This window comes from Sturnira hondurensis, unplaced genomic scaffold, assembly GCF_014824575.4.
Source record: "Sturnira hondurensis isolate 20B ecotype Veracruz unplaced genomic scaffold, ASM1482457v3 Scaffold0018805, whole genome shotgun sequence".
NCBI classification, from domain to species: domain Eukaryota; kingdom Metazoa; phylum Chordata; class Mammalia; order Chiroptera; family Phyllostomidae; genus Sturnira; species Sturnira hondurensis.
In genome coordinates this window covers 2,495,273-2,521,405 of record NW_028091436.1, presented here as the reverse complement: position 1 = coordinate 2,521,405, position 26,133 = coordinate 2,495,273, and the positions used below count along the sequence as shown (strand labels likewise).

The following is a 26,133-nucleotide window of genomic DNA, read 5'->3' as shown; positions in this document are numbered from 1 at the left end:
GGAGGCAGGGGAAGGGCCCAGGTGAGCACGGGGACGTGTGAGCACAGCCGGGTATACCCCATGCCAGCAGCCCTGGCCTCTCCCCTGGGACCCTGACTGCAGGTGACAGCCAGCACTGATGGTGGAACCATCTGGCTGTCGCCCCAGACACAAGGCAGGCAGGGATGTACCTGGCCTGGCCACGGGGTCCACCCCCACACACATGCCAGGTCACGCTGCTCACCCTCGTGTTGTTCCGCTCTGCTTTCAGCTCCGATATCTCTTCCTCTCGCTCCAGAAGCTGCTCCCGACAAAGGCTCAGCTCCCGGGTGAGGGTGGCAAATTCCTGAAAACCCCACAGCCCCTCACTGGGTGGGGCTTCTCGGACCCCACCCCTGGGTCACTGCCTTTCCATCCAGGCGAGGCCCAGGGAGGTCGAGCACATCACACCCTGGCAGGCCCGCCGGTGCTGGCTCGCACCTCTGCGCTCACCCTGTCACACGCATGCTGCCCCGGGCACAGGCCTCCACAGCACACCAGTGACACCACCACCGGCGGACTGGTGCTCTCTCCTCCCCTCCCCTCCCCTCAGCGCTGCCCGGTTCCGCCCCCAGAATGCCTCCCACCTGCCTCCCCAATTCAGCCCAGCTGACACAAAGCACAGCGCTGGGGGGAGTATTTCCAGCTTGTCTCACGGCTCCTTCCCATGTGCCCTAATACCTCATCAACCTGAGTCACCTGCTGTTTCCATGCCTTTGGTCCACGGGTCCCGTCCCCCCTGGAGAACCCAACCCCCTGTCACCACGTGAGGGGGTCACATCCCTCAGGATCTGCCCAGCCCCCCACTCTGAAAACCACCCGGAACGGTGGGGAGAGCACCCACCACACACCAGGCCTGTGCCAGTCTCCCAGACAGGGCCCAGAGACACGTGACCCCTGCCCCCACTGAGCTCCCAATGTGGGGCTGGGGTGCAGTCTCTGCTCTGCCCCACACGCCATGTGATCTCGGACATGTCACCGAACCTCCTCCCTCTGATGCGGGAGACAGAGGCCCAGGCCTCCAGTGTCACCGTGAGGACCCAGCGAGCCACCTGCGCACCCTTCTCCAGTCCCTGGGGCTCTTGTCTGTCTCAGTCCTGGCCTGTGAGCACCAAGGTTGGGGATGGGCCACCTGCCACCCCAATGCTGCCCCAGAGCCCCATCATGCCACTGAGAAGGTGACACCAGACTCTGGGCCCACACTGGTGCCCACACTGGTCCCCACACGGGGACAGGCCGGCAGCTGCATCTTGAGCAGCCTGGTTCTCTGGCGCCTTGCCAACAGTGGGGCATCCGTGAGCCACTCACTGGTCTCAGGCTCTCATGTCATCTCCTGTGAGGCAGACAGATGCTGGCAGCAGCAACACCTGCGTCAGAGCCCTAGGGACCTGGGTGAGTCTCAGGGAGCAGTGCGCACACAGGGAGCACACAATGGTTGGCGCTGCTGCTGACCGCGGAGCGTGACAAGTGTCTGGCTCCTGCCTATACTTTCCTGTGGGACACCTCTTGTTTTTAATCTAGGTGATAAGAGGGGGCTCCCCACCCAGCACCTGCAGGAAGAGTCTGGGGAGCAACAGCCAGTCTCGGGTGCCACCTGCTGGCCACAGTGGCTCACTGCAACTGGCAACTCCAGCAGGGTTCCTCCCGGCATTTCTCCGGGCAGGGGAGTGCATCCCGCAGAGGGCTGAGGAGCCGAGGAGGCTCTGTGGATTCCAGCTGCCCAAAGGCAGCTGCAATGCCATGAGCGGAGGGCCCCAGGACGCTGGGCTCAGCAGGGCTGGGGAGGGCAGGGAGAAGTGCCGAGGTCAGGCCTTACCTGGGGAAGGGCAGAGTTCAGGTGGCGCTGCAGCTGGTCCCGCTCATGAAGGGCATCCTGAAGCCGGCCCTGCGTAGCCACCAAGGTCTCCTGACTCTCTCGGAGGGACTCCAGCAGCTTCTCCCGCTCATCCAGCATGTTCACCATCAGCTGCTCAAAGTTGGCGTCTGTGTCGGCGCCATGGGGGGGGCCCAGAGGGTCCCCCTCGTTGATTGTGGGCATCACCTCACACATGGTTGGGGTGGGCAGGGCCTTCTCTCGTGGGGGACGGTAGGGGGTCACAGGACTGGCACCTCCAGGAGGACTCAGTGCACGGGTCTCAGAGTGGGCAGTGCCAGGCGAATGGACAGGTGGGCCAGGGCTTCTCTCGGGGCATCAGTTGCTCTTGCTCTGAAAGGGGCCAGGTGTCCAAAGCGCCCCTGTGGAATGGAGCCTGAGGACCTGGCTTAGCTGGTCAGGGCTGGGGCTGGGCGCCCTGTGTCCCCAGGCAGGCGAGCAGCAGCCAAATGTGGCCATGGCGGGCAGCGAGAGGGGCTGGAAGAGGCTCCCGCACTTAGACTGAACACTGGAACCCGGCAGGGTCCCCGCTGGGTCCAGCGACACCCATGGTTCTGGAGGGCAGTGGTCTGCGGGAGAAGAGACTTCCGTGAGGCCCGGCATAGTGAAATGGGGTGTCCAGGGAGGGCAGAGGGAAGGAAGGGAGGTATCAGCCCCTTCTCAGCTTACTCAGTTCTCCTGAGGAATGCTCTGCCCACCCACAGCCTCTGCCCCCTGCTCCCACACCTCAGCTGTCAGAGTGCAACGCACAGGAGTGGCTCCCCAACTCACGTGGCTCCCTGGCCAAATATAGAAATGATTCAGTTAGCGGCAGGCTGCCCAGAGCCCTCCTGAGACCTGGGGTGGGAGAGGGTGAGGGGAGGAAACAGCGTCTCTGCCCCTCTTCCCCAGCTTGCACCCCACACTCTGGCCAAGGTAGGCAGAGAAGGGGCTGCAGGGCGGTCAGTGCCGCTGGGTCCCACATAGGGTGGCTCTGCGTGGGTCACTGGTGCACCATGGCTCCTTGGAACAGCTTGGGCTGGCACGCAGGCTCGGCACTCGGGGAGGAGGCTCTGGCTCCAGTCACCCCCATCCCGGAACCCTGGCATGCAGCATTCACTGCTGGGCCATCCAGGGGACCCAGGATGGATGTGGGGTGGGGCTGTCACTCTCCTGGGGCAGGGTTGGGGTGGGGGGCTGCTCAGTGCTTGGCATCTTCTCCCTCCATGGACCTGCCCATTGCCGGTGCTGCCAGAGGCAGCGGCTAGGGCAGTTAGCTTGTGCACAACCTGGCTCCGGTAACGCCACCAGCCTGGCCCAAAGATGCCCAGAGGTCAAGGCATGGAGGCGTGATGAGGAGGGCAGAAGTGGCTGGGGTTTTTCTTCCTGCAGTGGTTCTGACGTCCCTGCTGCTGGGAGGTCACCACCAGAGTCAACATGCAGAGGGAGCTGCCCTCGGGGCCCCTGTGACATGAGACAAGATGTGAGGTGCCCCACACCCTCGCGAGGTCCCTCAAACAGTGCTTTCCTCCTTCCCCCCGCCCCGCCCACATGGGAGACACTGGGACAGCTTCTTCTCCACCCCTCAGGGGGCAGGCTGGGAGTGGACGGGACACATGGGGACCTAGCGCGAGGTCATAAGGGCTGAACCCAGCAGGAGAACCAAAGAAGGACCAAGCCTCTTCCACCCAGACCCACCTGCCACCCACCCCAAAGCCCTGGTGAGGCAGAAACAGGGACTGACAAGGGGGGCTGTGGGGAACGTGGGCCCGGACCACCCAGAGGCCAGGGAGCCAGTATGGGAACCGCAGAGCTCACTCCACAGCCACCCCTGAGGGCCCGGTGGTTATGGCAGGCATGTGCTTGCCCACACTCATGCACACGGGAGCAGAGACCTAGGACATGCATACATGTGGAGACACATGTGCTCCCGGACATATTCTGACCCATGGGATCCTGTCCCCAAGCTGACAGTCACCACGGAGGCAGAAAGTAGCACCCTGGTCTGCACCTGCCCCCCTCACTGCCATGTCCCTGCCCCCCAAACAGCAGGAGCCAGAGCTGCCATCCCACTGACGCTGACCGCCGTTCCTCCCACACCCACCCACAGTGCCCAGGGCCCTACCCCTGAGGGTTCCACCTGCGAGGCTAAAAGGCCACAAGGGCCCCCACACCTTTCCAAGCTCAGCACAGCCAGGTTCTCACCCCTCTCCCTCTCCCATACCTGCCCCAAGAAACAATGAGGGAACAGAGAGGAGGCCAGGCTGGGGAAGGGGCCCTCGTGTCAGAAAGCACGCTGAGGCGCTCGGGGACGCTGAGCGTAAAGGGACCCAGAGCTGGCGCCGAGGAGAGCAGCTGGGTGGCCCTGGGCTCATCACCACCTGCCGAGGCCTCTGCTGTAAGATGAAACCCGTGACCTGTTTTGCCCACCGCACGCAGAGGGATAGACTCAAGGATGAGCAGAGCCTGGAAACGCAGAAAGCACCATGACTGCAGGGGTGTAGGGACCTCCCAGTGGCAGGTCAGGGTGGGCTTGCGGGTGGGTTTTTGAAGCTCTTTACAGGAAAGGGCTGGGAAGTGTTCAGCCCGCCTGCTGTGACATGCTGGCTGGTCCAACTTGGCCTCCTCCAAATCCTCCTGATCATTCTGGCAACTGAGAAGCTGGTTCCAGTGCCACCAGCCCTCCCCAGCCTCCCTCCAATCAGGTGCCAGGTAGCACGTACAGCCAGGTGCCCTGCTGAGGGCACCAGTGTGGCAGCCACAAGGGGGCCTCCTTCTGGCTACGGGGCTATCCTCCAGCAGCACGGCCGTCACCTTGACCCAGCATGGCCCTTCCACTCCGGCACGTCCCACCAGTGACACACGCATGTCCTGGTCCAGGGGTGGAAGCCACCCTCCCCCAAAGCCGGCATTTGTGGGGGGTCTGTGGGTGACACCACAGAAGGGGTCTCCAGGTGAGTAAGGGTGTGAGTGTGTGTGGAGGAAGAGGCTGGGCAAAACCAGGCCTGTGGGCTCGTGAACTTGGTGGGCACAAAACCTCGGAGGCCTCCAGGGCTCCTCAGAACTTAGCCCTGCCTTTGCCCAGCGAACAGGAGGGCTGGGCACTTGACTCTGGTGCTCTGGCGGGTCACACACACAGGCTGGCTCCCTGCTGCCCCACCAGATGGCAGCCCCGCCACCGCGAGAGAAAGCAGCAAGGGCCAGGCTGCCACCCTGCAGAGGCCACAGGGCCAGTGCCTAGCTGCCAGCGAGTGCTCAAGCGCAGTGCCCACTGGCTGAGCCAAGAGGGACCCCCAGGGTGTGAGCCCCTCAGAGCAAAGGGATAGAGGAAGGTCATCCACCCTACCACCTACTTACATTATACATCCGTACTCCTAAAATCACAGTACACAGTGGATATTCCTGTAACATACATGTAACGAACATTATTGTTCAGAGTTAAAGGCTTAAATCCACACACCGTGCTCAATGGGCCCTTGGGGGTTTCCCTGTATTTACTGCCGACAGACTCGAATGACACCTCACCGAGGTGGAGCACCACTGTCCCGGGTCCCCAGAGGCTCCTCTGCTCCAGGTTGAATGGTTCCAGCTGCAGGGAGGCCCCACTTCCATGCAATGCAACAACAATGCACTGAGCAGATTTACACGGACCCCATGCTGAGCTGGGTCTTGCTATGGGTACCAAAGGCCCATACGATGCAATCCCAGCCCTCAGGAAGTTCATGTCTACTTGAGAGAACACAGCTACGCAAGCAACACTTAGACATCACCCCAGGCCGAGGAGCATGTGAGGGAACACCCAGCAGCTGGCACAGGCTGGGGGTCGGCCTGGGGGCCTGTTGCAGTCTGACCCACTGACTTTGCCCTCCCCTCCCTTAGAGTGGAGCAGCCCCAGCGCAGACCTGTCTGGCCTTGGAGCTGGCGTCACCTGGAGAAACAGGAGAGTCTCCAGGGAGGCGGGGGCTGCAGAACCCAAGGCTCTCTGAAGGTAGAGCTGTGAGCCTACTGGGTGATTCCTCGGGCTCTGGGGCTATACCATCCCAGCCTCTAGGAGCCCTTCAGAGTCTGTCTCCAAGTAACTTTTACTCTGATGGCCACTCAAAGGGGCATGTCTGCTCCTGCAAGCCAGCCCCACAGGCTTTCCAGAGCTAATTGTGGATCAGTGAGCTGGCAGGCCAGAGGGGGCACAGAGGGCGACTTCTGGTGGCTGCAATGCCCCGCTCCCTCCCCTCCATGCTCCCAGGTCTCCACCGTCAGTACCCCTGCTCCATACCGAACCCTCCTGTGCAGCACACACACTCCCCACAGCTCCAAAGATGGCACCATGGCTCCACAGCAACCCATCCGAAAGCCTACGCCCCAGCCAGGGGACTCCCTGTGAGAGGACCCCTGCCCCTGGCACGAAACAGCTTCAGCAACTGCCATACATCCTGCAGCCCTCAGGGCCCCCAACTCCAGGTCCTGCTGAGTCAGCCCTGCCTCACTGCCTGCACAGTCTGACTCCTCACCCTCTCCCCAGCTCCCTCCCCAGGGCCCTCAGAGGCTCTGGAAGGACCACAGCCTCACTGACAAGTCTCTCCAGCTCTGAGTCTGGAGTGACGGAGCCCCAGGAGCCAGGCTGCTGGCCCTGCCCCACCCCCACCAGCACATGCCCCCGGGCTCTGACACCAGGATGGCTGGGCAGCACTGACAGGGTGAACAAGAGGGCGAGCACTCCCTCCACACCCACTGCCATCCAGAGACTGGACGTCCCACTGAGCCAGGGCTTACCATAGACAGTGGTTACCTGGCTCAGCATCGGCCAGGTAACCACTGTGCTAGTCACTGTCCCCTTAGTCTGAGGTACCATGTGCCCCATACAGCCTTCTGAGGCCTCAGGACGAAATCCTAGAAAAGAGCCAGGGACATATTTCCCACTGTGCCCCTTGCAGAGGCAGCGTTCTTTGGAGTGTGCAGCGAGTTAACAGTGGCAGGGGGTGGATGACTCGGAGTCCAGTTCCAACAGCTCCCTCCCTTCTAATCCAATGACAATTATGACAGTATAACAAAGGCGGGGGGGCGTGGACAGAGTGCCTGCTGTGTGGCCTTTCAACTGCCCCACAGCCTTACATCGCTCCAAAGGACCCAGCAACTTGCACTGTGTCTGGCATACAGTAAGTGCCTAATAAATGTTTGCTGAATGTGAACGAAGTACTAAGTATCAGTCCCATCGCCCCTGAAAGGCTGAGGGGGTCCCTGAACCCTGGCTGCTGCAGGGCTCCCCTCAGCTCCCGCCAGGGGAGCGGATTCCCCCACCGAAGCACAGCCCTGACCACTTGTTCACCGCAGGCAGCAGCCGAGCAGCAGCGGACGCCTCCCTCAGAGGTGACATCAGCGCCTCCTGGCCGTTTGTCCCCCACCCCCATCCTTCTCAGAGACAAGCGCCCACAGCGCATTTCGACGTCCTCCAGCCTGCCCAGGGCGCTCTCCTGCCACCCGCCACCGAAAACCGCAGGGTCTGCTCTGGGAAAGGCGCTGTGGGGTGGAAAGTCAGCTCTGCGCCCGCACCCTCCCGGCCCTTTCCCAGCAGCGCCCCCCTCGCCCCCGCCTTGGCGGACCTCGGCGGCCCTGCAGAGACTGGCATAGCAGGCTCTGCCCGTGCCCGGCAGCGGGAGGACCGGAGCCAGTGACAGACAGGGAGAAGGGGCGCTGCAGGTGATGCAGGGAGGCTGAGGACCCCCATCTCAGGGGAGTCCGACGTCCTCGGCCCCTCATGTGCCCCAGGTATCTCTAGGGCGGAGCTGACCAAGGAGCTGAGAGGCGCTTCTTCTTGACTCTCCCGGGACTGGGCGGGGGGTGACACGAGAGGGCAGTCCCTCCGGCTTCCATCAGACCTGCGGGCTCAGCCCCCTCCTCTGAGGCCGACAGCGGGGCGCAAACTCCACCCCGCGCAAACTGGGCATCGCAGCCAAGCTCACCCCAAGGGCAGGGGGCAGCCACGGTCGGCAAGGGGGGGCGGAATCTACGTTTGCAGAGCGAGAGGGGACTGATGCTAAAGGCGCGCGCCAGGCACCCCTCCCGAAACGGTGCAGCAGCCGGCGAGGGGAACAGAGACATCCACCCCAAGCCCGGACTCTGGACCCTCACCTGCCTGCAGTCCCCGAAGACAAGACTGGAGACCCGCAGCTCGGCTCGGCATCCGGCCGCGGGCACTGCAGAGGCCTCACGAGTCCCTAGCCGGACACCGAGCAGCTGCAGCCTCCCAGGCACGCGCCCCGCCTCCTCCCATGAGGCCCCGCCCCTCCCTTGAGTGCCCACCCCTCACATGACCAGAGGCCACTGGGCAGAGCCCCGCCCCCTCAACAGGTCTGGCCCCACCACCAGAGGCGGGGCCTCTCAATACCCACCTCCCCCAGTAGCACCCCGCCCCGACACGTGACCTGAGAGCTGCTGGGTGGCCGCGCAGTCTCAGCCGGCGCGGACCAAGCACTCCCAGGTTGCCCTGCCTTGGAAATCCGCCCGCTCCCAAGTCTAGGCGCCTGTTTCCTCCGTCAGCAGGTCCCGGCCTTGTGGCCAGTGGTTTTGTCCCCTGTCACACCCGCTCCCTCGAGCCCATTTAGTACTTTCCCTTTGGTCACACTCATTTTCCAGTGGAGAAACTTGAAACCAAGACACATTTCTGTATTGTTTTTAAGTGAACCAGGTCGCCTGTCTCCACACAGGCCCCTGGCGAAGCTAACAGTCACTATGAAACGTCTCTTGCACATACGACCCACAGCAACCCCACCCTCCACCGCCCCTAGGTGGGGCCTGCAGGTCCCCGCGCGTGCGCACTACACTGCGCGGGGTGGGGGGGGCGCGGGGGGCGCCCAGAAGCTGGAGGTGCGTGTGCCGCGTGCCCGTTTACAGATACAGGACGAAGGCTGCAGTTGAGGTAAGTGGCACATATAACCTGCCTTTTCTCTTCTTCTCCAATATAGTCACCATTTGGCTCAGTTTCCTGGGATCTTCGGTGGAAGGCAGAAAAATCTGAGTAACTGTGATTTATTAGAGGGGTCAGAAATGAAGTTTAGTCTGTTTTCTCGGACCATCGGAGCAGAATCGAGGTTAAGGAAGTCCCGATCACAAAACAGATTTTACAGGAAAGTAGTGCAGAAAGTCCCACCTCCCCCTGGTGGCTCGGGGTGGGGCTCTCACCAAAAGGACATCCCTGGGACACTTCACATGGTTTCAGTGAAACGTGGGGCATTCAAGAAAAGGCGGCACACCCGCTGAGGGGCCTGAAGGGACGACTCGCGCTGCCAAGTACGTGCTGGTGACGGCCCCGTGAGACAGCAGCTGGGGCAACACCTAGCGGTTTATCTACCACTGCGGCGCTGAGGCGCTGAGTCGGGACACGCTGATGATGCCAAAAGCAGTTTTAGGGAGCACTTTTTGGGGTTTTTTGCAAACAGTTCCCTTGTAAAGGGAACTCCTAAGTGGGGGACGGCAACCCAACAGGACAGCCCCCTTCTGCTCCAGGGGGGTCTGTGCTTCTCTCCTCCTACCTCGGAGGCAACCTTTTTTTGAGATATTTATTTTTAGAGAGGGGAAGGGAGGGAGGAGAGGGAGAGAAACATCAACTGGCTGCGTCTTGCACATGCCCCAACCCATGGCCAGGAATCAACCCACTCTCGCTTGGCAGGATGTCAGGGCAGAAGCAAGCTTTGACTGTAGGCAAGATTTGCAAGGTGCTTTCCATCTTCGGTGTTTGTTTTTATCATTTAAATGCCCCAATGCTGTTTCTCATGGACCCAGGCTCATTTCCGTGTGAACAGCTTCAGCTCCATCCTTGGTGTGGGGAAAGGACAGCCGGGGGCAGAGGTATTATCAGCAGATGCTCCCTATAAACAGTCCTCAAGTAGCAGGGGCCGAGAGGACAGTAACGAAAGGACACGCCAACTCCACGCTAACTTCGCAGTATGGCAGCTGCCCCCAAAAGACATTCGTGGTTAAAGAATGTGACCCTAATGTAACAGGGTGCAGCCAAGAAGGGAGCCCCGAATAGGGATTTGTAATGGGGTCCAGAACTCAAGGTGTCCAGGAAATATTAGAAAGATATAAGGGATGAACTGACCCCACCCCCCACAAGGCTAAGCTGGGGGTGAAAAAGGGCAACTGAGAGCTGTTTTGCACAGCAACAGCTTTGCAGCTAATCTCTGGCGTGGTCATTGAACACATCTATAACCTTTAACTGGTTTTGTAGATGTGTTAAATAGCTGTGGCCATGCTTGGAGCCAGGGAGATGGAAGCGACTTCCACCCAAGATGTTACTGGGAGGCAACTCCCCAGCGCCTGCTTGGAGATGACTGGCTATCCATGCCGTGGGGTCACACTTGCCCAGACTCCCTGTGGCAGCCCAGAAAAGCTGGAAGGACACAGGAGTGCTGGCAGGTGTAGCCAATGGTGGGGGGAGTTGGAAATGGGGCTGCAGAGGAAGATGGGCACGGGGATTTAAACCCAGACACAGCAGCCAAGTGGGGGAGAACCACTCGGCTTTGGCAGAGTGAGGATCACGTGGCTCAGGAAGCAGGAGAGACTTTGCCTGGAAGAAAAGGGGTGAAAGGACTCTTGCTGGTGGGCCGTGAGAAGGTGCCACATGGCTTTGGATTAACTGGAAATCATGGCGGCAACACAGCTGATGGTGCTGGGAGCCCAAATCATGGACTTTTCTACTTCTTTTCCTGAGATACGGTCCCCAGATTAGGGCAGAGAGAGGAGAAAGGACTGTGCGTGTCTGAGGGTATCCTAAAGGACTTTAGTATTTTAATGAAGACATTAAGTCACTACTCTAAGTCTGTATAGCTTTAAATAAGTATTTCCTTTCCTTTCACAAATCTCTGGCATTGAGATGTATTTCCTCTGGCGGCTGGCATAGGGAACCTGGTGGGGGGTCCTTTTGGTAATAGTATATCGCACACCCCCCTTGGGTCTGTTCTGGAACACTAATGCCCACCTTGTGGCAATACCCAGCTCACGGGCTAATAAGGGGGGGGAGCAGCACAGTTATCTTGTTGGCCAAAGCAAAACCAAGCAAAGCATCCCAACCTCCACGCTCCCCTCCGAGCACACCAGCCCCAGCAAATGCCCTGAAGACAGCATCCCTGTGAGGACACTCAGGGCAGTGGGTCTCAAAGAGGGGGCGGGGCGGGAAAGTCACCGAGCGCTTCCAGCTCAGGAGGCTGGTTTCAACACGGGACATATTTTTAATGACCTTCAGTATAATAAATGCCTTTCTGACAATTCAGTGAAAATACCACTGTCTTTCCTGTATTAACTTTCTGGGTTTTACATTTTACTTAAAAAGACTTATTTCACAGCCTCTTTCATCTTACACACCCTTAGGCTGATTAGGGGTAAGGTACGCCACAGTCCAATTTTTACACAACTCCGACTTTTTACCTCGGTGCACTCTTCCTTCTCCCCTCGCCAGCAAGTCACAAGAAAAATAAGACTGACCTTCTAAGTGGGACAGCAGAGCCTGGGTGGGAGCCCTGCCCATGTCACTGAGTCTGTCCCCTCGACCACAGAATGACAGCAGTGTCACCCACCTCACAGGACTGTGGGGATCAGCGCTGTTCTGTGAAGTTCCCAGTACAGAGCCAAGGGCATAGTCACTGTCATCACCGCTGTCAGCCTCATGCAAAAATAAACCTAAATCCAAGACTGGCAAAAGAATATTTATGCAATAAACACCCAAAAACTGTTTTTCAAGAAAAGTACACAAGTCAGTCTTTCCAGATTCTGAAAACCCTGCCACCTGCTTTATTTCCAGACACGGGGAAAGGGAGGGATGCTCACTGGAACCTGAGGGGCAGCTAAGCTGGCAGCCACTGCAGCAACACCCCTGTGCCTCAACTTCCTTGACCAGAGAGTCAAGAGTCTAACTTTCCCCAGAGCGAGGCCACTGGGATAAAGGAACAGAACCAACTCAGTAGCACCAAATGGGGTTTAACACAGAAAATAGGGCCTGGTTTCTCCTCTCACACAAAATCCTTACTTTAAATATGTTTAGAAGTCATGGTTACGTTTCCTCTTATGTTCAGAAAATGTGAGGTCCAACCCGTCCCCATCCCCAACAGGAGCACGTGTGTCACTAAGCAGACGAACAATCCGGAGCCCCTTCAGCCAGGACTCGTGATGGCCGCTGGGGCAGCCGAGCCCTGCCTGCAGGGGGCGCAGCAACTACGCCCTCAGGGAGAACGGGTACTGGGGGTGCCACCAGTCAAAGAGTCGGACGCTGTGCACCGGGTCCAAGACGACCTGCACGCCCTGCTCACTGCGCAGCTTCCGACCGCCGTGGACCGGAGAGTCTTGGAACACCAGTCTCACTCGGTGATGCCGCATGTCCGTGCTCACACTGACCGTAAACTGGAGGGAAAAAGTGCATTCCGTGAGCTCCCACATCCCAATGACACCACTGTCCCCTCACAGTCCACTCTAACATGACACAGTCCAGACCAAATTCACACTGGCAAGGCCCCAAGATAACCTCTAAGTTACAATTCCAACACCTTTGCAAAGACACGAAATTAAAGGTGATTTCATCAGTTCGTGGCTTGACATATTTAGACTATGTTACAGCACACCTCTCGGACGGCTGAACAAATCAGGACGTGCACACAGACTCCCACCAAAGCCAGCTTTAAACACTGGGTTGGAGCTGTAGGGCGACTCGAAGGGGTTTGATGAGATGCTGTTGAACAAGTCGGGGGTGATGCACGGAGCACACACCTGACCCCCGTTTTTTATAAAATACACCACGAAAGCTCTAAATGTGGCCATACGCGTGCAGGTCCACAAAGAACTGTATGAGTCTGAAGTACAGGGAGCACGAGCGCCGTGTAACTGGGTGTCTCAGATGGCTTAGCTGAGCGTGGGGGCCACACAGCCCTTCCCAGACTTCCCTGGAGAGGGCGTGTGCGTGACCCAGAAAAGCAGTCCCAAAGGGTAAGCTGCGGGCTCCGTTACTGGAGTCTCCACCTCTACTCAGTGCACTAAGCGTTACTTAAATTCTTTACATGAAATTATGTGTTGTTTATTTTACCATTAAAAAAAGAATTAAGCTCCACCCCCTGGCTGGTGTGGCTCAGTGGATTGAGTGCAGGGCCTGTGAAGCAAAGGATCGAGGTTCGGGTCCCAGTCAGGGCACATGCCTGGGTTGCGGGCAGGTTCCCTGCAGGCCAGTCACCAGCAGGGAAGCATGAGGGGCGACCATACATTGGTGTTTCTCTCCCTCTCTCCTTCCCCTCTAAAGATAAATAAATTAAAAAAAAAAAAGAATTAAGCTCTTTTCAATGTGGAGGGGGACCCCCTGTGTTCTTTGAACATAAGCCTGAGATACAGAGACGATAAATTACATCAACTCTCCTGTTGCCAATCCAGTTAAAAAATTAAAAAACCTAAAAAATACACCAGAGGCATATTTGTTGTTTGCTAATCTAATTCTTGGCTAAGTCTTAAAGGTCAGAGCATCCCTGTGGGACAAGGGTGTCAAACTCATTTTCACCAGGGGCCACATCGGCTTCATGGTTGCTTTCAAATAGCCAAAATAATTTTAGGACTGTATAAATATAACTACTCCTTAACTGTTAAGGAGTTGAAATTACATTCGGCCCTTTGAAGGCAACCTCGAGGCTGATGTGGCCCCCAGGGAAAATGAGTCTGACACCCCTGCCCTAGGAGAAGGTCACACTATGTTTTAATATTGCATGTATTACACCAGCCAGGCAGCTCAGCTGATTAGAACAGTGTCCTGATGCGCCAAGGTTGCAGGTTGCGGGTTCAATCCCTGGTCATGGCACATACGAGAATCCACCAATGATGCATCAGTAAGTGGAGTAACAGACCAATGCTTCTCTCTCTCTTTTTCTCTCTCCCACTTTTTTAAAAAAGATTTTTATTTATTTATTTTTAGAAAGAGGAAAAGGGAGGGAGAAAGACAGGGTGAGAAACATCAGTGTGTGGTGGAGCCCAGGCATGTGCCCTGACTGGGAATCAAACTGCAAACCTTTGGTTCAGAGGCTGGTGCTCAATCCAGTAAGCCACACCAGCCAGGGCTCAAAACACTTTTTAAAAACGTTTTAAAATATATCCACATGTATGAAACCCCGTGTGCCCTCCAGCCCTGATATGCAGAGCTCCGTGCAGCCTCACCCCTGTCCCCAGGAGAGGATGTTTCCCAGACGTCAGTGACCACCCCACGGGAGATGCAAAGTGCTCCCTGCACCACAGAGAACAGAGGTAATGTGCTCGGACACACAGAGAGCTCCTCTGCAAGTCTGTCTGTTCCTAACATGCAAGTCTACTTTCAGACTTTTTAAAATCTTCACCACAGATTTCTTCTCCAAAGGTTAAATTTACAGATTTCTCTGAAACCTAGGCGCCGCCCAACTCTGTGCCAGAGCTGCATGGACACCCTGTTCCCACTTACCAGAGTGAATATCATGCCCATGACGATGGGAATGAAGATGAAATTGAGGGTGGTGACCTGCAGAAGGCAGCAGTCCTGGTCGGGGTTGGTGTGAACATCTTCGTACTGAACAGGAGGCTGCAGCACCCCAATGCACTTGCTCTTTAACCTAGGAGACTGAGGGGAACAGAATTCATCTCATGCTGTACAGGGACTGTTTAGGGCTTGAAGACTCTACCGAGGGAAATTTCACAGCCCAGTGGGTGCCATGAGACCCAGTTTACGGTTTCTCCTCTCTCTTTATGTACGCACGGGTTCCCACACAGATCCGGGAAAATCGGCCCTTTGAAAGCAGGGCCCTTGGATAAGCAATGTGGCGGTGGCCACAACATTGCGTCCCCCTGGCAAGAGGTGGCAACGTGCAGCTGTGTCGGAGGCTCTCCAGCGTTGGGAGGACAGCCGAGTCCCTGTCACACACGTTCCTCTCCCCTCCCATTTCATATACATGTGGCACATAAAAACCCACACGCACTTTGGGGTGGGAAGTGCACAGCCATTTGAAAGTGACAGTGACACTCCACCCTCACTCAGCCTGAACAGACACATGTATATCACCATAATATTCTGATCATATTCAAGAAAACTAGGCCTGGCTGGTGTAGCTCAGTGGATTGAGCGCGGGCCTGCGAACCAGAGTATCGCAGTTCGATTCCCAGTCAGGGCACATGCCTGGGTTGCAGGCCAGTTCCTAGCAGGGGACTCACAAGAGGCAACCCTACATTGACATTTCTCTCCTTCTCTCCTTCCCTTCCCCTCTAAAGATAAATAAATAAAATCTTTAAAAAAAAGAAAAGAAAACTAACAAAAATGTCATGTCATATAATACCCACAGCATATTCAAATTTAGTTGTCCCTTAAACATCTCGCACGGCTGTGCTCACAGAGCCAGTACACACTCAAGGGCCCCTCCCTGCACCCGGCTGCCTTCACACAGGACAGCTCCCTCGTAACTTCTCTTCACGGCATCACTACAAGTTTCGATGTCATCTGACTGTAATAAGGCAACTTCACACTGAGTTGAATTTACTAGAACAAGATACCTGAAAAACAAAGGAGATACAACTGCATACCTGTTTTTTAAACTTGAAGTTGAATTCCCACATTGGCTCCTGTCTGTTCCCAACAATCTTTCTGCACCAGAAAAGTAAGCACTGTAAGAAAATAAAAATAAAATAAACCAAAAATAAATAAAAGACAGAAAAGGAAAAAATCAAAACAAGGTAACAAAAAATAAGCAGCAGAAACCTTTCTGTTTGCCATCTCTGGAGCCAGCCACAGTCCCAATGCTGCGATCCCACTCTGGCCCCAGTGGAGACCCCCCCCAAATCTGACTGGTGCCATATGGAGAGAGGGCCCCAGGGCTCTTCGGCAAGGAGAAGAGGGACCAAGGTAAGTCAACCTCCGAGGCTACGAAGGCAGCCCCTCCTGTTCTCATCTCTAAAGACGAAACATGGCCTCCAGGGACTGGGGCATTCTCTGGTCCAGCAGGCCACTCCTCTACATTGGAACATAAGCAGCCACTGGGCAAGATGGTGACAAAGGCAGGCAGATGGCCGGCCCTAAAACACACAGGGGGCAAGCCACTCAGGGCCCTCTGGGAGCGGACAGCGGTGTGGACGCTGCAAAACTGGGCTGAGCTCAGCACACCCCGTGGTAAAAGGCAGGCTACAGCTAAGGTTAAGCACAAGAAGTCAAGTACCTCCCAGGGGGCAAGGGGTGGGTCGTCCGCCGTGCCAGCTGTCCTGCCCTTCAGACGTGCCCTGCACGTCCTGATGTTCCATCAAAAATAATGGGCTTGGCTTTAAGGGGCAAATACTTCTGCTGCCATCACAACGGCTCCAGTGTCCCACACAAGCTATGCTACTGAAAAGAGAGAGAGGGAGAGTCGTATACAAAAAGCTGGAGTCGGGACGTGGGGCGACTCCTTTAGGCATGCTGGCACCTCTCAGAATGCCATGCAACTTGGCAGTACAAGTCGCCAGGCCATGCATGGGACAGCTGCCAGTGCAGGTCCCACATCCTCCTCGAATGATCTCTAACAACAGGCACAAAAGCAGCAGCCTGGTGGCCCCGGGCTCATTCCCTGGATTAAACCACAGCCATGATTCCACATTGGCTCTTTAGAGTCCACTTTCAAAATTACTGCACGGTGTTAAGTGTGAGAAGACACAGGTCCCCTGGGACTGGGCACTGGAGCCGCTACGAGGTGTCAGCACGAGTCTGCCTCACGCTGCCCTGCTGCCAGAGCCGGCCTACCCCTGGCAGGTCAGCTCAGAGATGGGCCCTCCTCGTCAGTCAGTCTGACACTGCCACTGTCTCTGGGGGCGGAGACTGTGACTGGGACACGACACACTGCCTGCTCACGTGACGAGGAAAAGCAGCTGCTGGGTGAAATTCTACCCGTGCCCTGCACCCATCAGCTGGTGTGACATTACACTGAGCTCAGCCCACAGCCCTGAGCACCTGCATTTGCGACCCTGGGAGGAACCTGGACGAATGACCTAGAAATCAGCAGTACCCTCTGGTCAGCAGGCATCAGGTCAAATACTATCACACTAGGGCTACACTAGGGGCGAAGAGTCTCTGTAACATCCAAAGCATAAAAACAAAACACGAAAGAGGAAGTGCTATAGAACAACCAATTTTGTGTACTCAGAAAGTAATAAAAATTATCCACAGACTCAAAAGATACAAAATTTAGACAATATTAGTTCAGGTGCAGGGGGTGGGGGACGCGGGAATGAGACATCAACTCGCCCAAATCATCCTACCTGCTATGTAGCCCAGCTGGGCAAAGGTGCGTTCGCTAAGGATTTCATTAGGAAGCAATAAGAAAGAAAATGGACTAAAGGTTAACAGACCTATGTGCAGATCAGAACGCCAGCAACTTGAATACGACGTGTGAATGAAAACTGCTGGGAAAATTCCAAAGCACAAGTAGCAGACGGGACACAGAGGATTCAGAGCACTGGAGTCCCTGACTGGGAGCACCTGCTGGTCTTGTAAACCACCTACTGCGGGGCCTGGCAGCAGTGGGCACATAGCCAACGCCAAGGGAGCGAGGTCTGCACCGGGACCTCGAAGGAGGCCAACAAGGAAGGGGATCCCAGATGTCAAGGTCATAACAGAGAGAGAGAACTAGCGAGCTGATCACGGTGTATCTTTGCATCGTGACACAAAGCACGTCTCAAGAACTGCGGTTCAGACCTACCATCCAAGTTGTGTGTTTTCTAGCTCAAACCATCCCAGCCACCTAACCCAGTACAAGGCACAATGCACAGAAACAAGTTACAATAAAGAAGGTAAGGAACATGGCTAAAACCACAAGGGAGCCAGGCTGGCACAGCAGGGACGCCTTGGAGAGTGGATGTTAGCCCCCTAGAAGCCTCAAGCCTGCAGCCCAAGCCCTCCCCACCACAGAAGCTGGAGGAAAGCCGCAAGGACCGGCCCACCACGCAGGGCCCAACACAGACGCTCACTTACTTTGGAATTCTTTAAGGTGCTGGGCGTGCTCTCTGGAATGGCTGGGTTTCTGGAGACTCGGGCAGCGAAGGGCTCATACATGTGGTACAGAGACCGGATCACACACGCCCGGAGGCAGCGCAGCTTCTCCATGGACTCTGGTCGCAGGCGCAGAGGCAGGGAGGCGTCCAGCGTGTAGTGCCTGAAACAGGACACATGACTCCCACCACCGTGTGACCCGTCTCTCCTGCTCCACGTCAGGCTCCTGTGACTCCTCATCTCTGCACGGTGTCACCAACCAGTGGTCAGCTTGCCTCCTGGGCTCACTCACACGCATACCACCAGCTCCCCCACTTCTCAGCTATGCTTGCTTCTTCGCCACATGAGACCCAGTGCACACTGACCTTACAACCCTGAATTTCTCCATCCTTTTCAAAATGTGTGATCCTCAGTACCTCACTCTAAAGAAGCGCAAGTCTTCGCCCTGACAGGACACTTCAGGCCGTGCCCTGGGGAAGGGCCACCAGGTTTCCTGGCACACACCTCAGCAAGGTCTCTGCTCCCTTCCTGCCACGTTACCACTGATCGCTTGCACCTTCACTATGCTTCTGCAGCCCTCTCCCCACCAGTACGACTAAGGTGTACGACTGCATGCAGGGCAGCGTGCATACGAAAGCCGCACAGGACTTCCGGATGACTAGCAAACCTAAGAAACTAATCCAGCTGAAGAGGCCAAGAGACGGGCAGCTGCAGCTTTTGCAAACTTAGCTGAGATAACCCCCTGAGAAGAGTCAAAGACGATTCTTCTGAAACCTGAAGCAAGACTTTTTGCTGCAAATGGACACTGGGTGAGGGGAGAAGACAACCACAGGGAACACAGTTACCTGGATGAACTAACACTATCAATTTTAAGTTAGAGAGGGCGCAAGCAGTCCGAAGCCAGGCTCACACCTGGCCATGGAGTAGAGAAAGTGCAAAGGTCTCCATCCTGGGAGCAGGTCCACACCACAAACAGCATGAAATCAGCTACACAGACAACAGTGAGCTCCCTGTGGCCGCACCTTCGGTACAACCTGGTCCAAAAGGCAGCAGTGCAAGTGACAGTCCAGGCATTCTTACAAATCAGGGAGAAATTCACAATGTCCTCAGGACGAATGTAGGAGGCCAGCAGCAGCCAAATATCCATGGGGTACTCTTCTCCTCCAGCCTCGTCCAGGTCTTCTGAAACAGAAGAAGGAGCGACAATGGCTGACCTCTTACACACAGATCCACACATCCCCAATCACGGCGTCTCCCAGACTTCACAGTTGAGAGAGGGTTTTAAAGAGGCCCAAGGCGGCCTATCAAACCCATCACGTCCTGCTTACTCAAGCTGCGGGACTCTTGCTTCCTGCTGCCCAAGTGAATTGATCTTGGGGTTTTTAATTTTTTAAAAATCTTGTGTTCAAGTACAGTTTTCTGCCTTTTACACCCATCCCAGCCCATCTGCCCCCCAGCCCTCCCCACCTCCCTCCCATTTCCACCACCGCCTAGTTTTTGTCCATGTGTTCTTTATACTTATTCCTGTAATGGGTCTTGTTTTTTAAGCCTTGATGTAACAATTACTTATACACTATTTTGAAGTTTAGAAAGTAACTTTGCATACATTAAACCATTCCATTCTAGTAATTTTTCAACAAAAGTAAGGAAAATATCACTGAGCCCATTTCACTAACAAGAAAGCATACCCCCACCACCCAGGCTTTCTGGCTCTGGAGTCCAGTTTTGCCCTTGATCTCCCTCACTGTCCCCACCCCCTAAACATGTTCTTCAGTTCTGTCGTTGACAAAACAAAGCCAGTTTTAAGATGCTATGAGGAAAACCTGAAAGTGCAAACTGAACTAAAAACCAGGTAAGTTACAGTGTTCTCTTCATCACTCAATAGTCACCTGCAAACATACTTCTTTTCTTCTACTTCTTCCTGATTTCATTGCCAGTCTGACCTACAATCTTAGCCACATGCATTCAGTATTCGAAGACACTATTTTAATGCATGCCACCTCCTCCAACAGACCTCATTAATGTTAATTCTCTTGACTCTGAGGTTTGCTATACATCGCAGGTCCGAGTAAAAATTCACACTCCACAGACACCTGAATCTGGGCTAGTCCTACCTCTAATCTTTAACTCAGACCTCATCACATAACTGTGCAAAAATCAGCTTTCTTCCATCTCCTTCCCAGTCAAAAATCCCCTGCACCACCTGCTCAAAGCCGCCTCTGCTTTTCTGCTAACTACTTCCCGCGGTTCTGTAACTCGTCTCGGGCTCTTTACATCAGAGACCAATGCCTCTGAAACACCCTCTTTCTAGGCCCTATCCTGTCTTGTAATCATTTAGGGCTCAGTCTACTATGTGTGGGCCTGGCTTACCCCACAAGAAATCTCTCTCCGAAAGAGAAGGCAAGTGACTGTCAGAATCCCTTCCGCTGAGACAACCCATCAGAACTTTTACAAAGCAGAGGGCTATTAAAAATTTTGTCTTTAGGACCCAAACTCAGTAGTTACCAAAGACCTACATTTTAAACACAACTATTAAGAAATTTCACAATGTAGGAAATGAAATTAGCAAAGAAAAGCTTCATAGTATATTCAACCCTGTCCCACTACTGAGATCCAAACTTGGATTCTCCACTCCTCTCCCCTCTGGGGCTACGGAAAAAGTGACAGCTTCCAGCTGTCACCACACACAGGACTAGTCAACCAGCAGAGAGCAAGCCCTGCACCTTTGTGCCTCTTGGATTTCTTTTTTCTGGAGACGGTCCTCTCCCGGATGTTCTCCTCTGGGGTGTCCATCTCATCACTGCTGTCGGTGATGTCACAGGGCTCACCAGCCCCAGAAAGAGCTTCCACCACAGGAACCTGAGAGGCTTCCAAGCCACAGAGAGATTTTACTAAAAAAAAATAAGAGAAGAGTGAGAAGGCAGAGTCCCATCCAGAAATACAAAGGGTGTAGGAAGGATATCAGCATCCACGAGGGGGAAAAAATTTTTAAGAAAAAGCAGCAAAAAGTAGCATGAGAGTCTTCTGGAGAAAGCTGAGAAAAGCTTTAGTTTTCTTTAAAAAGAAAAAAAACTGAGCATTGTAAATACAAAAAAAATTTGGGAAGTCCTGGGCAAACCAACTCCTAAAGAGTAGTAACCCTAACCTGAAGAAAAAGGGTACACATTATCCCCCCACTATAAATACCGCGAAAGGAGGGAGCTGCTGACATTCGCGTAAATTCTGAGGGTTTGAGAGGCACTGAATCCAATTTAACCACGTTTCTGGGTTGGAGATAATGGGTGTCCTAAAAACACAAGTCTCAGGGATACGTGAGGAAGCAGCTTGCAAGTAAGAGAAGCGTGGGAGAAGAAGAATTCTTCAAGGCCCTCACACGAAAAGCAAAGGGCAGAGCACGCGTGAAGGGCAGGCAAAGTCTAAAAGCCAAGGAGGTAGTGGACACCAGAGCGCACGCAAAGGTAGATATTTCTGCTGCACAAAATGCTGGCGCTCCAGGCTACCCCGCACCCTCCCCGGAACCCACTGTGCGACCGCGGAGAGGGCAAACCCGTTCGTCGACGGTGCCCGAAAAACTGCAAGAACAACACGGACAGGGCCCCAGACTCAGCCTCCGCGGCCGCGTCCAGGCTCATCAGGAGCCTACCTTCCTGCTGAATGGCGTTGGCGACGGCTTTCTTGACCCGCCCAGACCTCACGACAGCAGGGTCCGAGTTGGCGTAGTCCGCCACGGTCACTGAAACGAGCGGCAACCCTCAGAGAGGCGGCCTTCTGCCGCGGTGCCCCGCCAGCCCCCTGCGCCCCCAGGCCCGACCGCCGCCTCAGCCTCCCAGCGCCCCGGCCGCGCGCCTACCTCGTCCAGAGCAGGCGTCGTGGGCCCGGAACTTGAGTCGCTTCCCTCGCTTGGGCATGGCGGCCGCGTCGGGGCGAGACCGGCCTAGCGGACCGGGACCCCGGGCCATGTCTCGGGCTCCAGGGCTGGCTCCAGGAGCCGCCGGCCGACTCCGTCCGGCTCCGTGGCCATCCCGCCCCCAGCCCGCACCTCTCGCGATGACTCAGGCCGAACCTGCGTCGCGTTGGCAAGACGTTCCTCTTCCGCCGCCAGTCACCGCCCGGCGTAAGACTACGTCATCATCGAGCGCCCAGCGCCCGCCTCCGAATGGATTGCGAGAGAATCGATGGTGTCGGGGTTTTCCCCCCCCCGGTAGTTCTGTCCTGTGAGGGGTTTGCTCCTTCGGCCTGGAATCCACGCCACCTGGATCAGAGCTGAGGGTCCACAGGGTCCCGTCCTCACAGCCCTACTCAGCTCCTGTGGCTTCGTTCACAAAGTCCATCCATCTCACTTGGTTTTCCTTAGTAGCTTAAATGTGTATCTCATCCAGAGCAGTCTAAGAATGCAGGGAGGGAGGTGAGGGTTGAAAAGGCAGATTTAAGACAAGATGAAGAAGAGGAAGAGTTTGAGGGAAAAGCGTGTCTGGGATAAGTGGAAACTGGAAGTTGTCCAAGGAAATTGATAGTGATAAGTTTGCAGAGATAAGACTTACCTGTTCTCAGATTGCCACACTTGGTAGCTCTGTTGTCATTGACTCAGTGTTTTCCACTGAGCAGGTGTTGTATTTATACTTGGGAAAATACCAGTAAAACTTTTTAAAAAGATTTTATTTATCCCCTAGAGCAAGGGACATAAAGGAAAGAATAAACAAATGGGATCTCATCAAACTTAAAAGCTTCTGCGTGGCCAAGGAAACCAGTATCAAGATAAAAAGAGAAGCAACAGTTTGGGAAAACATATTCGCCAATGACACCTCAGACAAAGGTTTAATCTCCAAAATATACAAAGAACTCACACGACTCAACTCAAAGAAGACGAGCAACGCAATTAAAAAATGGGCAAAGGACTTGAACAGACACTTCTCCAAAGAGGACATACAGAGGATCCAGAGACACATGAAAAGATGCTCGATATCACTAGCTATCAGAGAGATGCAAATCAAAACCACAATGAGATACAACTTAACACCAGTCAGAATGGCTATCATAAACAAACAACAAGTGCTGGAGAGGTTGTGGGGAAAAGGGGACTCTAGTTCACTGTGGGTGGGATTGCAGACTGGTACAACCACTACGGAAAACAGTATGGAACTTTCTAAGAAAACTAAAAATGAACGTGCCTTTTGACCCAGCAATTCCACTCTTAGGAGTATATCCTAAGAACCCTGAAGCACCAATCCAAAAGAACCTATGCACCCCAATGTTCATAGCAGCACAATTTACAATAGCCAAGAGTTGGAAGCAACCTAGATGCCTATCAGTCAATGACTGGATCAAAAAACTATGGTATATTTACACAATGGAATTCTATGCTGCAGAAAGGAAGAAGGAGCTCCTACCCTTTGCAACATCATGGATGGAACTGGAAAGCATTATGCTGAGTGAAATAAGCCAGGCAGTGAAAGACAAATACCATATGATATCACCTTTAACAGGAATCTAAACAACAAAACAAACAAGCAAGCAAAATGTAACCAAAGACACTGAAATACAGAAGGTGCTGACAGGGTTCAGAGGGGAGAGGGGAGAGAATCACAGGGGAAAAGGGGAAGGACTCACATAAACAAGTATAAAGGACACATGGACAATAACTAAGGGGGGGTGGAGATGGGAGGGAGGTGGGGAGCACTGGGGGGGGCAGGGCTGGGAATACAAGACAGAAAACTGTACTTGAACAAGAGTTTAAAAAAATTTTTTTAAAGATTTTATTTACTCATTTTTAGACAGAAGGGAAGGAGAACGAAGGAGAGAAACATCAATGTGTGGTTGCCTCTCTGCATCCCCCATTGTGGACCTGGCCTGAAACCCAGGCCTGTGCCATGACGGGGAATCGAACCAGTGATCCTTTGGTTTGCAGCCCGTGCTCAATCCACTGAGCCACACCAGCCAGGTCACCAATAAAACTGTTTTATTTGGAGAAAAAGGTGGCCCAGTCACAGCCCACACTGTGGAATCTAGGTCAGAAACCCAGACAGCTGCCATGAGGACCTCCTCACCTCTTCCTGGAGACCCTCAGCAAGGAGGTGGTGCTTGGTGTGAGGCGGGGGTGTAGGGAGAACAATGGTTGTCAGGGTGGTGTCATCTGAGCAGGGCCAGCTTCCTCTTGCCTCAGAGGATGCATATTCTGGCCTCATCTCAGCACTACCCGCGCCCCCCCCCAACAATTTTCTTCTTGACTTTGAGGAAAGTCCTGAACACTCAGAATGTGTGGAGTTCAGCTCCTGTGTACACAGAAGAGAACAATCTCAGATGGGACTACAGCTCCAGTCACAGTGAGGACTTTCAGTGTCATGTTGAAAACATATATGTTTGTAAATTTTGTAAATGTATTTCATTTCCTTCCTGCCTCCTCAGATGCCCGGGGGGGATGGAATGTCAAGTCAGAAAAGGAGATGGTTCTCCTGTATCTGACTTGATCCCATTCGAAGATCCTTAATAAGTGCCTGTGTTGGTTTCTCTGGAGAACACCAATAGGATATATAGGAAACAGGTTTATTGTGAGGGATTGGTGCACCAAATTATGGGGAATGAGAAATCCCATGGTTTTCTGTCTATAAGCTGGAGGCCCAGGAAAGCTGCTGGTGCTGTGTCCAGTCCAAAACTGAAGACCTGTGAACCAGGGGAGCCAATGCCTGAGAGCAGAAGAAAGCAGGTGTCCCAGCTAAAGCAGAGGGCAGCCAGCACATCCATCATGGGAATCCCAGGAGGGAAGGAGAGAGGGAAAGAGGCAGAGAGAATGTTTGAAGAAATAATGGCTGAAATCTTCCCAAATTTGCTGAACATGAACTTCTAAGAAGCTCCATGAATTCCAAGTAAAACGAACACAAAAAGACCCACACTACAACCCGTTATCATCAAACTTTCAAAAGACAGAATCTTTTAAAATATATTTTATTGATTATGCTATTACCGTTGTCCCATTTCCCCCCTTCACTCCCCTCCACCCTGCACACCCCTCCTCCACCATTCCCCCCTTTTATGTCCACGTGTCACAAGTTCTTTAGATTCTATATTTCCTATACTATTCTTGCCCTCCCCCTGTCTATTTTCTACCTACCATCTATGCTACTTAGTCTCTGTAAATTCTCCCCCTTTTTCCTCCTCCCACTCCCCTGTTGCTAACCCTCCATGTGATCTCCATTTCTATGATTCCACTCCTGATCTAGCTGTCCTCTTGGTTTGCTTTTGTTTTAGGTGTGGTTGTTAATGACTGTCCTTTCACTGTTCATATTTTTATCTTCTTTTTCTTAGATAAGTCCCTTTAACATTTCATATAATAAGGGCTTGGTGATGATGAACTCCTTGAATTTGATCTTATCTGAGAAGCACTTTATCGGCCCTTCCATTCTAAATGAAAGCTTTGCTGGAGAGAGCAGTCTTGGATGTAGATCTTTGGATTTCATGACTTGGAATGCTTCTTTCCTGTAAGGTCTCTTTTGAGAAATCAGCTGACAGTCTGATGGGAACTACTTTGTGGGTGATTGTCCCCTTATCTCTTGCTGCTTCTAGGATTCTTTCCTTCATTTTAATCCTGGCTAATGTAATTATGATGTGCCTTGGTGTGTTCCTTCTTGGGTCCAAGTTCTTTGGGACTCTCTGAGCTTCCTGGATTTCCTGGAAGTCTACTGCCTTTGCCAGATTGGGGAAGTTCTCCTTTATTATTTGTTCAAATACGTTTTCCACTCGTGACTGTTACTCTTCCCCTTCTGGTACCCCTGTAATTCGGATGTTGGAACGTTTAAAGATGTCCCAGAGGTTCCTAAGCCTCTCCTCATTTTTTTGGAATTCTTGTTTCTTCATTCTTTCCTGTTTGGTCATTGTTTTCTTCCTTCTGGTCCACTCCCTTGATTTGAGTCCCAGTTTCCTTTCCATCGCTATTGGTTTCCTGTACATTTCCCTTCATTTCACTTAGTTTAGCCTTCATTTGTTCCTCTAATTTGTGACTAAAATAAACCACTTCTGTGAGCATCCTGATCACCAGTTTTTTGAACTGTGCATCTGAAAGTTTAGCTATCTCTTGGTTGCTTAGAAGTATTGGCTCTGGGGTTTTGAGCTGTTCTTGAGCCATAATGGTCGGTCTGTTCTCACCTGCTATGTATGTGGGGCGGAGCCTTAGGTGTTCACCAGGGCGGGCCACCCAGGTCACCGGGTTGTGACACTGTATGTGGGGCCGGGGTCTGAGAGGAGCAATGGCACTTGTCCCACGCTCTCTCTCAGATTTCTG

The 26,133-nt window shown here is 53.9% G+C and overlaps 2 protein-coding genes across 6 annotated transcripts in view; both read right to left on the bottom strand.

Annotated features, from left to right (window-relative positions):
- Window positions 1-8,111, bottom strand: part of PPFIA4 (PPFI scaffold protein A4) — a 28,743-nt gene extending 20,632 nt beyond the window's left edge. For all 4 annotated transcript variants that reach the window (XM_037070467.1, XM_037070468.1, XM_037070469.1 and 1 more), the window contains exons 1-3: window positions 7,997-8,111; window positions 1,835-2,460; window positions 224-325 (exon numbers count right to left, since the gene is read on the bottom strand). In XM_037070467.1, coding sequence (XP_036926362.1) covers window positions 224-325; window positions 1,835-2,068 — 336 coding nt within the window. In that variant the 5' untranslated portion in view covers window positions 2,069-2,460; window positions 7,997-8,111. The remainder of the gene's footprint in view (window positions 1-223; window positions 326-1,834; window positions 2,461-7,996) is intronic.
- A 3,444-nt stretch (window positions 8,112-11,555) lies between these two features.
- TMEM183A (transmembrane protein 183A) lies at window positions 11,556-21,926 on the bottom strand. Of its 2 annotated transcripts, none has more exons than XM_037070471.1 (8): window positions 21,712-21,926; window positions 21,505-21,594; window positions 20,585-20,752; window positions 18,884-19,043; window positions 17,844-18,024; window positions 15,431-15,511; window positions 14,322-14,477; window positions 11,556-12,259 (listed from the first exon to the last, which is right to left on the bottom strand). In XM_037070471.1, exons 1-8 carry the CDS (start codon window positions 21,818-21,820, stop codon window positions 12,074-12,076), a joined length of 1,131 nt encoding a protein of 376 aa, XP_036926366.1. In that variant the 5' UTR covers window positions 21,821-21,926; the 3' UTR covers window positions 11,556-12,073. The 2 variants fall into 2 exon arrangements, with proteins under 2 accessions (XP_036926366.1, XP_036926368.1); XM_037070473.1 differs by having other exon boundaries at window positions 18,884-19,040.
- Between the last annotated feature and the right edge of the window lie 4,207 nt (window positions 21,927-26,133).